This window comes from Gopherus flavomarginatus, chromosome 7 (assembly GCF_025201925.1).
Source record: "Gopherus flavomarginatus isolate rGopFla2 chromosome 7, rGopFla2.mat.asm, whole genome shotgun sequence".
NCBI lineage: Eukaryota > Metazoa > Chordata > Testudines > Testudinidae > Gopherus > Gopherus flavomarginatus.
Window position 1 is genome coordinate 79385716 of NC_066623.1, and position 13144 is coordinate 79398859.

General features: G+C 38.7%; 1 protein-coding gene across 2 annotated transcripts in view; it reads left to right on the plus strand.

Annotated features, from left to right (window-relative positions):
* PLPPR5 (phospholipid phosphatase related 5) overlaps positions 1–4915 on the plus strand; it is a 78727-nt gene extending 73812 nt beyond the window's left edge. For both annotated transcript variants that reach the window (XM_050960981.1, XM_050960982.1), the window contains one exon: positions 4257–4915. In XM_050960981.1, the coding sequence (XP_050816938.1) occupies positions 4257–4289 (33 nt within the window). In that variant the 3' untranslated portion in view covers positions 4290–4915. The remainder of the gene's footprint in view (positions 1–4256) is intronic.
* The last annotated feature ends 8229 nt before the right edge of the window (positions 4916–13144 follow it).

Consider the following 13144-nt stretch of genomic DNA (forward strand, 5'->3'; position numbering starts at 1 on the left):
GTAGTAGGAGCCTATATAAGAAAAAGACCCCAAAATTGGGACTGTCCCTATAAAATTGGGACATCTGGTCACCGGAGCTGGGACTTAAATATGGGAGAGCTAACTTTCTGTGACTACAGAATTTTTCTGAATTGCTCCTTTTTAATTTTTCTATTAATTTTAATTTAAACTCCACCATTCTAGGTAGTGTAAGAACTTTTTTTTAAAGTGTCTTTGAAAAGAGAAATTTTGTTGCATAAATGGCTCTTTTTAAGTATTCACAACTATAGTAAAGACTTTTTATGGAATAGAAAAGAGGATGTCCTACTCTAAAATGTGAAATCTGTGTAAAGGAAAATACAAAACGTAAGTAAGATGTGGAATCTTTCATGTACAACATGCACTTGATCAGTCTGTAGCAGGGTATAAATCAAAATGAAATACATAAAAACATGCTACAAAACATGGGATTTTTTCCCCAGAAACCTGCACTCAAGGTTTAACTTTTAGCATTTCACTTTTCATTGGTTTGAAGGAATAATTACAAAGCATGAAATGTTTAAAATCTTCTCGTTTCCACAAACTTCACACAGTCAATTTAAAAGAAACTTCAGCAGTTTTACACATTGGTACACTGTTTTGTGTTAACAGAACCCAACTGTATCTTAATTATTTTGAGCACTGAGTAGTATAACTATTTCCCATGGAGTTTGAGGATTTGAGCTCTCATGCATGTATTTTTGCTTGTCTGTTGCATCTGTGTGTGCCTTTCCTGGCATTGTTGCAAATTTCATACACTGAATTCTCTGTCATAATAAAGCTAAACTGAAGTAAAAGGACAAGGTAAAGCAACCGAAGAGTCGCTTATTCTAGAGTGCATCTGCTGAAATGCCACCGAGAAGCGGCAACGTCAATAGGGGTCGCTGCCGACAAGCAGCGGCATTTCAGCGTTGACACCTCTGGATGACGCTGCTTCTCGGTGGCGTTTCGGTGGATGTTCATCCGCCAGACAGTACACGGGTGCACATAGATGCCCCGCCATGGCACCCGTGGGCGCCGTGTTGGGGACCACTGTTCTGGGAAGAGTCTATTTTTCTCTAAATACCATCCTTCATCATAATCTATGTATGAGAAGACTACATATGAAAGCACAAAGAGTGCTACACTTGCACGCATCAATACCAGTCAGTCCTGGCACAAGTAAGGCATTACTTTTTGATCCATTTAAAATGGCATCTTGCAAAATCCATTGAAAATAACTGGGCAAGTTTTCAGGATGTTCACAAGATCCACCTCTCCATAACTGCAGGTGATCCTAAGTTAGCAGATCTTGCTGAGGATCTTGTGCAGGAATTCTTCTGCAGTAGGATAGCTTTTGCCCTAAGACCACACAGATGCACCCCTGTGTGTATGATCTAGGGGTTTGGTGACCAGCTGGTTTTTAGAGGTAGGAGGATGAAGCTACTGTCATTTGCATTCTCTTCTCCTTAAGTAGTAGGTATCCACTCCTAAAGTAATGCCACTTGAAACAGCATTGGACTCTGTGCATTCTCTCTCTCTCTCGCTCTCACACGCACACACACACACCCCTCTCTCAGAAAGGGGGATTATGCACAGTAGCTATGCTACCAGAAGAGTAGCACAGGTGGATCAGTTATCTGCAGGACAGTGTGTTCCCTTTCCTGGGGATCCAAAGGATCTATGGTTTTGGAAGGCCATAACTTCTGCTTCCTCCACGCTCCCAAGGAAAAAGATGTCCATGAAACTCAATGTTGACCACCAGTCTGGGTTCCACTAACCCCTGCATTGGATACTTTTGTGGAAGAGCACTGCATCTCTAGAGTGAAAATCTAGCCAATTTTAAAACAATGAGCTAAGCAGTTTCATGTTCTACACCTTCTACACCAGAGGCACTAGAGTGCCCCTGCCAGCGTATGTTTAAAATGTTTCCTTTTCTCTATTGCTATGTGAAAAATCCACATAAACAACAGTAGAAACTGAATATTAATATAAAGTATCATCAAGTATGCGAAGGGTAAAATATTCAAAATTACCTAAATCCTGTTTTCTGAAAATATCACCTAAAGAAAAAAGAGTAAATATTTTTTGCTAATCTCTTTCAATTGGGCGTTTGTTATAACAATAGAAAACAATTTTTAGACAGCAATCAGATTAAGTTGACAGTATAATTTTTCAGGTCTAAATAGGTGTTAATATAAATACAGTGGGCCAAATTTTGTAATCCCCTATAACTGCTTTGGGTTCAGTGGGGTGGCACAAGCATAAGTAAGAGCAGAATTTGGCCCAGTAAGTAAATAGTTCCCTGAGCTTCATCTTAATATGTTGTCTTCCATTTAAGAAATCTAATTTTATTTCTCTTTTGTGACAACAGTCCAGAAATCTCTGCCAAGTATTAACACTGTTAAGCTCTGAAAACTTCTTCACATCAAGTTCTGTAGTAATCAAAATGATCATTAGAGAAAGTAATTTGCTAGCAGACGTCTAATCAGTTTTCATTTGCATAAAGCATTTTTGTTGTTTTTGAGTAAAATTAAAATAGAGGCTTTACAGAAATCCAAAGTCCCACCAATACAAAAGCTTTTCTTTTTTATTCCAGTATTTTTTAAATCATAATAGAAATATGGGTTATTTCCCCTCCCCCCACCAAATAAAACATAGTTATGTCCCTTTGCTGTGCTGTGAGGCCAGGAACAAAGTCACCAGAATGACTGGGATTAGAGAGAGAGGGACATAAGGTGTAATGGTGGGATGTTCCATCTCTCCACTTCCAACGGGTAACTACTACGTTCCCTTCCATAAAATGCCCCTATCCCCGTAGGAGACTGGCCTAGAGGAAGAGCTAAGGAATCTGCACTTTAAGCAGCACCTTTCCTCTCCTGCACAGATTAAATTCCTTCTAAAAAGTAAGGAGAGTGCAATATGAATGAACCTTATGTGAGCTCAGAACCCTGTCATCTGAGTCACAAAATCAGCCCACAGCCTGAGAGCAACTGAGAGCACAGTTAGGAATGTTACTGGCAAAGGGAGATGAGGCTGGAAGGGGCACTGAGGAGAGTCAGACTAAGTGACAGTAGGGTAAGGCGCGTACACAGTCTTTCATATCCTTTACCCATTTTTCTTGCTTTGCACTGTCTCCACATTACTTGTGGTCCTACTGCTGGGGGATATGAGAAGGTGGCAAGAGAAAAGATGTGATCCTACAGCAGTACACCAAAATCTGCAGTACTTCCGGTTTAAATTTTCCTCCATGCATTTTCACATGGGAGGAGATGCATAGGGCCCTATAGCAATAGGACTGTGTTTCATTTTGTCTGTTTAAAACCTGTTTCACAATGGTGGTTTAAACAATTCCTTAGGAAAGAGATTGTATGTTGAAGACAATAGGAGGTGAGAACAGTTGGTCCCACAGAGTAGGCTTTCAGTGCCTTGCAGAATCCCACCACTAGGGACCAAACGCAAACACTTCAGCAGGTGTGTGAAATGAGACTCGTGAGTCAAGTTACCCACCTGCATAAATGTTTGCATAAGCAGTCTCAGACTGGAGCATGACAATGGACAGCATAATTATTCCGGACCCTTCAGGTTTTGTTTTTTTTTACTGTGTAGTGTTTTAAGTAAAAAGTGAAGTAAAATCTGTTACGTACATACACACACATTTTTAAAGAATACACTTGTTGAAGGAAGCAACAGAAGAACATTGCAAATGATGCTGCAATGGTTCTGAAGAAGTAATTTTTAATATGTTCTATGAACTAGCGAATTCTAGCATTTCACTACTTCTTTCCATGCCATCTGGCTCAAAGGGAGCAATTAAACTTAAAAAGAAATGCAACATTAAAATTGTATTAACACTAAAACAGAATACTATCAGCTGTCAGGCAGCAGTTTGCATTCCCAGAAATTTAGCTTTTAATTATAAATAAGACAGCAGTAAAATGACAACTAATTTAATTATTCAAATTGTTATTAAATGAAAAATGCATTAAAAGCTAAAATGTTGTAGAACTATACCACTGAATTATTTTGTTCGCTGTACTTATGGATACCATTTTTGCAATATTTAAAAAAAGATTTGCTATGGGAAGGGATGGACAGCCTTGCAATTAGAAACATTTTTAGTTACATTGTACTACAAAACTCTCCAAGCCTGAGAATGTTTCAAAAGCCAAAAATAGGACTAATCTTTGTTCTGATTATTATACATAGCTAACTGTGTGCTTTTGTTTGGTGGGTTTTTTTTTTTTTTAAACTTACAGAACCACATCACGGCCTTTGCAGAAGTCACATGACGATGAAGCGGCCATGTATTCACTACACTGGACATCATCTCTTTTCACAGTCCACTCATAATAACTGAAGCGTATTGCAAAGAAGAGAGTAAAAATTGTCTGATTTATAACTTGATTTTTACGACATTAAAACTACATCAACATTTGAAAACTGCTTCTTAAATATTAAAAGTTCAATTTACTTTCCAACAAAAGCATTGCACCATTATTTATGTATTTATTTATGGAGTGGGGGGGTGGGAAGGAATCTGAACACTAGTCATGTTGTATGACAATGCCCTCTCTAGCCTTTTTTTGGCTATTTATCATTTTAATTATTCATATATGTATTCAGCAGTACATCATTTTCTGATTGATTTGGATTTTTAAAATCTGAGTTTTTAATTCAGCATGACATTGTTTCCATTTGAGCAGATTTCAGTGTATGACATTTTTTTAAAAATTATGTTCTGTACTAAAATGCTGTTTGCTCATTATATTATGCTGTATTTCACTTAAGATATCATTCATACCATATGTTACATGTAAGACTGGTGCTTCTGCTTTTGAAGAGAAAAATGCTAATTTTTACTGTAATAAGTATTGTATCATAATTAAAAGTTTATTTGGATATTTTCCTGACTTAAGTGTAGTCCAGTGGTTGATATGTAGTTCCTGAATGTCTTGGATGATGTACATTGTAGCTAGGATAAAGGACATGACAGAATATAGAAATTCTGGCTATTGGTCTATATCCTTTTTTAGTAATGATTTCTCACTCTGAGTTACGGGCTCCATTCCTCGTCCCAGGATATCTTAATTTTTTCTGTAACTAACATGAGAAGTACAGCTATTGCAGATCACTGAAACTACATGGAGTCTATATTCTCCCTCTGAGTATGTGTTATGCATCTCAGGGCACCCAGCTGGCATGCTGGAAGTGTATGTGTCAAGGTGAATGGGGGAGAAGGAGAAGGGGAAACTAGCTTAACAAGCAATTTACATATTTCTGTACCCTATGTTTTTGTTTCAGGGAATTTGTGGGAAATGTGGCTGCGTAAATGTAAGAGGTACATTTGGCCCAATGGGCTCAAGATATTTAGATACTGCTGAGTTCAGGGTTGTCAATGATCTTTTGGCTCCTGTGTGCCTAAATCCCATTTGAAAATGAGATTTAGGGTCCTAAATCAGTTAGGTGTTACAATGCTGAGTGCAGCACCTAATACCTGTAAACATGTGGTCCCTTTAGGTAACGTGACCAGAACTTATATAATCAAGCACAAGGGGGTCTGATTGACCTTGGGAGCATAACAGGGGACATATTTCTAATTTTCCAACAATCGCTGTAGTGTATAATTGAGAACCTGACTTGTCTTTAACTTCATGCATTCATATCTTCTTTTTCCACTTATTAGTGTTCATGAGCATATCAAACCTACCCATTGGAAAGGCAGTCCAGCTCTCCATTAATGCTGAAGTTGGCCCGTATAGAGTATTTTATAGAGGTGGAGAGCCCAAAAGGGTTTGCAGCTGTTTGATAGAGTGTATGCTTGACCTATCTCTGAAGACTTAGCTTTGGCAACTTCAGATATAATGCTACAGTTATTCACAGATCAAGAATAGCAGTGTTGGTAGATCTATTGAGACAAGCAGAGCATGCTAAGCCTTACATTTTCCACTCTTTTAGTGCCTATGCACTGGCCAGTGGTGGAGGCTGCCCAGCCTAAAACAAACAAACAAAACCCCTGTGATGTCAAGTGTACATTATACGTTTAAACCTATACTTTCCCTTCACTTGGTCAATAAAGGGAATGTCCATTTAATCTCTACTTTAACAACCTAAACACTACCTGGAGAACAGAGCAGGATCACATAGTGTGAATATTATTTGAGTAGAACAGAGAACAGATCATACACTTACCAAGCTAAACTGAAAATCCAGAATAAAGATGCATGGAAGTGAAAAAAGCAAGAATAGAGCCCCTAAGCACCACAATGCTACTTACACTATTGACAACAATGTTCATTAAAATATCAATTGTTTAAAAAAATGTAGTATTTTTCAAATGTGTGTACTACCCTGCTAAATACACTTACCTTCCTTCCTCTAGCTGTTTAGGAGCCAACCCACTAAAAATGGTTCTATGTGCAGCTTAAGTGAAATCACTTTTTTTTTTCCATGGTATTGATCCTGCAGCTTTTATATAATATTACCAAGGGGCTCTTTTATGTTGAGCTCTTTTTTTTTAGCATATTGTGTATATTCAACTTGTAGCTGGGTCTCTCCCCCCGCCCCAGGAATCTATGCCAGTCAAGTATTTGGGTTAAATTGATCAGATGTTTTTGTTGTGAACTAACAGTGGATAAACGAAAAGCAACACACTCCTGTGTAAAGGAGCAGTGCCAGGGTTTTTGGCGCCCTAGACGGGGGTCCTTCCGCGCTCCCGGTCGTTGGTGGCAATTCTGCGGTGCGGGGGGTACTTCCGCACTCCCGGTCTTCTGGGCAGTTCAGCAGCAGGTCCCAGAGCGAATGAAGGACCCGTCGCAGAATTACCGCCGATGACCCAGAGTGTGGACGGACCCCCCGCTACCAAATTGCCGCCGAAGGCAGCAAAATGCCGCCCTCCCAAATCCTGGTGCCCTAGGTGACCACCTAGGTCTCCTAAATAGAAGCACCGGCCCTGCCTGTGTACTGTATTTTTAATTTTTTTTCATTTGTAGGTACAGTATTTTTTAGACAAGTAATCTGGGACAGTAGTCAGTTGATAGTCTACAAGTAAATAAGATGAGCAGAGTAATTTAAAAGTTGATATTGACTGACTGTCTTCATTATTATAGGATGCACTAGAATTCCATGATGTATCTCCACAGTATTTAATTAGTCTTCATCTACGGTGTACAGCAGAGGGGCTGGTCTTATTGCACTTTAGGTATCAGTCGGTAAACTTGCCCACCACTTACCAAGTCATTTATCTCTTTCTTTACCCTGAGGGCTTTTTTTTAGAATTTTAGAAATACACGGTACCATGCAGGACTGAGGGTTCCAGACTGAGTAGTTGTCATGACCCTCCTGGAAAATATATTAGCTAGGCCAGTGTTGTTCCCAGTAAAATATATTGGATGACTATAAAATGTCAATTATTTTCAAATGCAACTGTTTTCATGAACTCTTGATGGGCCTGGTTTGATTATGATGCAGAACACTCCAGTGCAGCAACACTACTTGTATGTTTTAAAGAGATGCCTAAAATGCAGAAACCAGCTCTGATGCTATACTTAGATTAGATTTTTATCAGAAAATGTAAGCAAACATTGATTTCACCAAACACATACAAACCAATGGAAAAATATCTTGATCCATGATCAAAATTTACAGCTATGCAAAGGAAGAAAGACACTACTTGAGAACTTAGCGTTTGATTTATTATTAATTATTATTATTATTATTATACATTATTTGTATGTTTTGATATGTTGACAATTTTGTGCTTTAGCAGTTATAAACCTTAACTTCTTGAATCTCAACATCTGTCATTAAATAATTGTCTGGTGTCCCTCCCCCCGTCAAATGTGAAAACTTATATTAATTAAAATGTAAACAATTCTTAAAAATAAACATCCATCAAATTTATATTAAAAAAATCAAATTCTTCCAAGCTTATATATGCTCTGCTGTGTCACTACATGGTGAAATTCATAAGGCATATGGGGACACCAGCTGGGCTCATATCCATACCATTTTAGATGGCTTGATATGTATCCTGCAGTTTGTTTGTAATCATGAAATGCACAAGACGTATGCAGACAGCATCTGGACTCTCATCTATTCATCTTGTAAAAATGTTCATTTTTAACAATATATATTAAAAGGGAATAATGTTACGATTTTTCAGCTGCAATTTGCTTTGCTATTTGTTGCTTCTTCCTAATTCTACAGCTTTCCGGGATCCTTGCAAGTGCAGCAATGTGCTTGTCGGTCTGTTGTCACATTCTGCTAGCAGGAAGCTTTTTGCAGTCTAGCAAATATTTAATTTTGGTATTTCTGTAGCCTGTCAGCAGAAAGTCGGGGCAATATATTTTATGGACAGATAATGACCATCTCCATTAGCATAATAAAGAGAAATGACCTATATGATGTGGGAGGCAACAATGAAGATGGAGGAAATGGAAAATCAGACTTACTTCTTAAAGATGCAGCTGATGGATTTATTTAGGCACATGATAAACACTTACACCAGCACCTGAGCCTGGTGGGAGGAGCCCAAGTTGGCCCACCATTACAGCTGCAGTCTGCTTCATTCCCTGGCTCTCTTCAGTGGAAAAACAACAAAAAGAGATGCTACTGTGTACTGTATTTTTTAGGAAATAAAATAATTTATCATGATTTTTTTTCAGGCCAGTGACTCCTTTTCTTTTGCCTTTAGCACCAAACTTCTCGTGATCACCTCATCATTAATCTCTCATATATAGCAACATCCAGGTTCCAGTACACAGGATACATAGCTCCCTACACACTATTGCTTTATCAGAGCTTGGGCCAAGCACCTGCATGGAAGCCCTAGAAGCACTCCAGTATGTCCAGCATACCACTTTTGAAACCAGTCTCTTCGCTGATGTCCACTAGTCCTGACTACCTGGCCCCAGCGGTAGCTGAAATCGTCAATGCTTTCAAAGAAAGAGAGCTCCCAGACACCTTAAAGAATGCAATAGTTCAGCCAGGGTCTTGTATTGGCAATCAGTGCAAGTAATTTGTATTAGAAGGTTATGTAACTCTTTCTGACAACCCTCCCACAGCAAACCTGGGGATGACAGGTTGTTTTACTTTCAATAAATACATTTCAGGTATTTCACATTTTACTTGGGGGAAAAAAGACAAACAATGTGTTTTGATCTATAATTCCTTGTCAGCTTGTCAGAAATACATGCCATTGGGAATGGACACTGTAGACTACAAGCATTATTTATTTATGTACTCCAAAACCAGAGGTAACTTTCCTATCCAGGAATCTGGCATTAGTAAGATTGCTGTCAGCTATGCACACTGAAATAACAGGTAAATACCCAACATTTTAATTTTATAAATTCTGAAGCAGTGCTGAAAGCTAAAATCTGCATAATTTTACTATTAATTATTATTAATTATTACTACAGTCTGTTCATGAAGACCATGGGCTCTTCATATGAAGAGATGAAAAACATTATCTTAAGTAAAGTTCATTTTGAGGGATGTCACTCGTTTTACTCCGCGTTACCTACATTCCCACAGAATTTGGGGACCTCTTTCTTACACTGTACTGTATTTAAATAAAGATGATGAGATTAGAGTTATTTATACTAGCAGGTGGAATTCCACATCATTTTAAGTCTCCTCAATGAGGATTTTTTTTGTATTTCCTTCATTTTAGGTCTATGTCACTCATTGTGTCTCACGTTTGGGCCTTGGCTGGATGCAGACTCCATATGTGCTGCTATAGTCAAGCACAGCTGAAATCCTATCAGAATGCTCTCTCTACGTGACCCACTAGAAAGGAAAGCAGTATGATCACCAAAGGAACGCAAGTTGAACTCACTTACTTGTTATGGTCAATGGGTGAAATTGAGCCCCATGCACAGACCTGAAAAAGTCCCAAAAGCTACACTAAAACTTTAACATAAAGTGTACCCACTCTAACCCAGTGTGGTTCTTTGTCCCTTCTAGTAACCAGGCCATGGATAGAAGCTGAAGAATCTGCTACTGTCTCCAAGCAGCAGATGCTCATGCTTTTAGAGCCAAAGTTCAATTCCAACCATAGACTTCATTACAAGGGGTGCTCTATGTGGGGATGTGAACTGCTATGTACCTGTAATAATGTTGCTGCCAGATTGTTTGCAAGGATTGAACCATGGACCTCAGGATAAAAAATCATTAGCCTCAACAACTTAAGCTAAAAGGCCCATCTCCATGAGCTTCAAGACTCAAAAACCTCTCTGGACAAGCCAGTCCAGGAAACAAAGCATGGGAAGTGTTATTTACCTCTTCACGGAACTCAAGAACCACAGGTCACCCAATGAAATGAATAAGCAGCAGGCTTAAAACAAACATAAGGAAATACTTCTTCACACAATGCACAGTCAACCTGTGGAACTCATTTCCTGGGGATGTTGTAAAGGCCAAAAGCATATTTGGGTTCAAAAAAGAATTACATACATTCATAGAGGATAGGTCCATCAATGGCTATTGTACAAGATGGTCAGGGATACAACCTCATGCTCTGGTTGTCTCTTAACCAGTGATTGCCAGATGCTGGGACTGGACGATGTGGGATGGATAACTTGATAAATTGCCCTGTTGTCTTCATTCCTTTTCAAGCATCTAGCATTGACCAGTGGTAGAAGACGGGATACTGGGCTAGATGGACCCAGTACGGATGTTCTTATGGGGTTACGTAAGACAAAGTTTCAGTGGTCCATAAGGCTGTATGCTGGCCATCGGAACTGCGGTGAATTTCACCTAATTGTTCACCCTATCAATACTGTAGTTTCAGTATACACAACATTTTAGAGGAATATACATACCAATAAAAAAGGAAACACTAACAGAACATTCATCTTCTTCACTTCCCTTTTAATATATCAACACCTTTGAAGTGTGCTTTGGGTTCATGGTTCCCCACCTGCACCCTTTATTTCTGACAGCTGCATGACTTTCTCATCAGATATTACATATTGCTGTGTCACGTTATGTAATAACCAGCAAATGTACTTGGGGCTCAGATCTTTGCCAACAACAAAATGCATTTTCAAAATATTCATGCTCTAAACAAATATGGAAGCAGAAAATTATGAAGAAATTTCTTTTCATTTTTTAGAGGAGTAGAACAAAAGAAGATGGTGGCACTCGAAAGAAGCAATAAGAAGTTAAGCACATTTTTATAATAAATTCCAATTGGATAATCAAGGCAGAAAGCCTAATATAAATGAAGTTTTAGAGAATATCGTATACACCAGTCAATAGGGAAGAATTTTCTATATTTAACTGATAAGGTTAAAATATCATCAAAGTACCCTAAACACATCCTAGATTTTTGGATCTGACGTTTGTGCTACAGGCACAAATATGGACTGGGTTTGTGCAAAAGACAGTGACAAAGAAGACAAAGTTGTGTAAGGCTGGGGGCTTTTACCTTTATGGAGTATGGAAAAAAAGGAAACTGGTCAAGACAACAGTTCAGAGTGGATTTTATGACTTGATTTTGATTTCACCCAGGTTTTACGCTGCTGTAACTCCATTCACTTCAATGGAGTCATTCCAGATTTACGTGGGCGGTTTCTTTAATGATTTGGGTCTGGCCTATGTTACAGACCTCTTCATCTACATGTGTTATTTGCAGCTCATACCATATCAAACAGCCAAGCGTTATAGTTGTAGGATGGTTTTGCAATGATCATGGGTGGAACAACCAAGGGGGAGGCCAAAGACTCCGTATATTGACCAGATATCAGCAGACCTTAGAGAGCCCTCTTTGCATGACAGCCATGCATACAATGGCTATAAAAGTCACTGACCCAAAATAGAGAAGTGCCAAGAAAGAAGAAGACCATATCAAACAGCCATTGCATAAGCAGGATTCCCACTTGCAAGTGTAACTAAAGATTTACTAGACTGTCAGAAACAGAGTAGAATTAAACTTAAAACAGCTTGTGTGCTCTGTTTTAGAGAAATCCACTTTTTGCTACAGTGTACCACCCCCACATTGACCAAATCTGGAGATTTTAGCTAAGCCGCAAACATGGACCACCATCTAAACATGCGATTTCTTAGCAATACCCCAGCTCTAACCAGAATCTGATTTATACAAGCACATGCCTGCATTCGCAGTGGCTGTTAGTACTGCTTCACAAATGCATTAGTTATAGCCCATTTGGGAAGTCATGAGACAGTTGAGGTATACATTGCCATGAGACAGCCTATGATCCAGTGCTGGATGATGTGACAACTATCCCACATCCTTCCCTTTTAGTTAAATAAAACGATGGCAGACGTTTTAAATATGCCCTTCCACGGTGTTGCAGACCATTGATTATGGTCCTAGGCCTCAGAGATGATTTTTATATGCATGTTGCTATGATAGTGTTGTCTCTTCTGATAGACCTTATTGTGATGAGAGGTTAGAGCTGATACAATATGTCAGTGCAATCAGTGGTTGTTGCTACCGCATAGGAGTGTTCTTTCAGTTAGTAAGTGGTCAGTAGAATTATTATGCAAACACAGAAATTATGCTTTCTAGAAACTTCAAGACATCCTGGTATAGTCTATTTACAGTACAGTGAGAGTATGCTCTTGTGCCTGTCATTTCTGAATCTTGGAGTAGTAGATGGATGCAATTTCCATTCACTCTCTGCAACGGATGCTTTTTTCTTTCATATGTCTAGTTCTTATTCTTGATTACTTTTCAAACTTACTCATTCTTCCATATTGGCCTTTTATTGCTCTTATTGCCAGACAGCATAAAGAGCCTTGGAGTGTACATTAATCTAGCTTTAAAAAATTTTCCGTTTCCTTTCGGTGCCATTCCTCTCCAGTGCTTCATTCCACTCAGTTTACACTTTACATTCTACTTCAGTTAGCGTTACTTACATGTACTGTCTTCTCCCCTTTTCCTTAACATCTTGGCATTTGTCTTAGAATATATCATAAACAGCTACCTAACTTTCTCAGCACATTTCTATGTATTCCCTATAGGGAAATTTAGGTACTACTGAAAATACCTCAACTTTCCAACACTTTTGCACTTTCTGTTACACAGCAAAATCCATATAGCCATCACCTTTATTTTCCTTCAAATTCTTCCTTAACACAGGTAAAATCCAGCCTGCTGATCATGGCTAGAGAGATG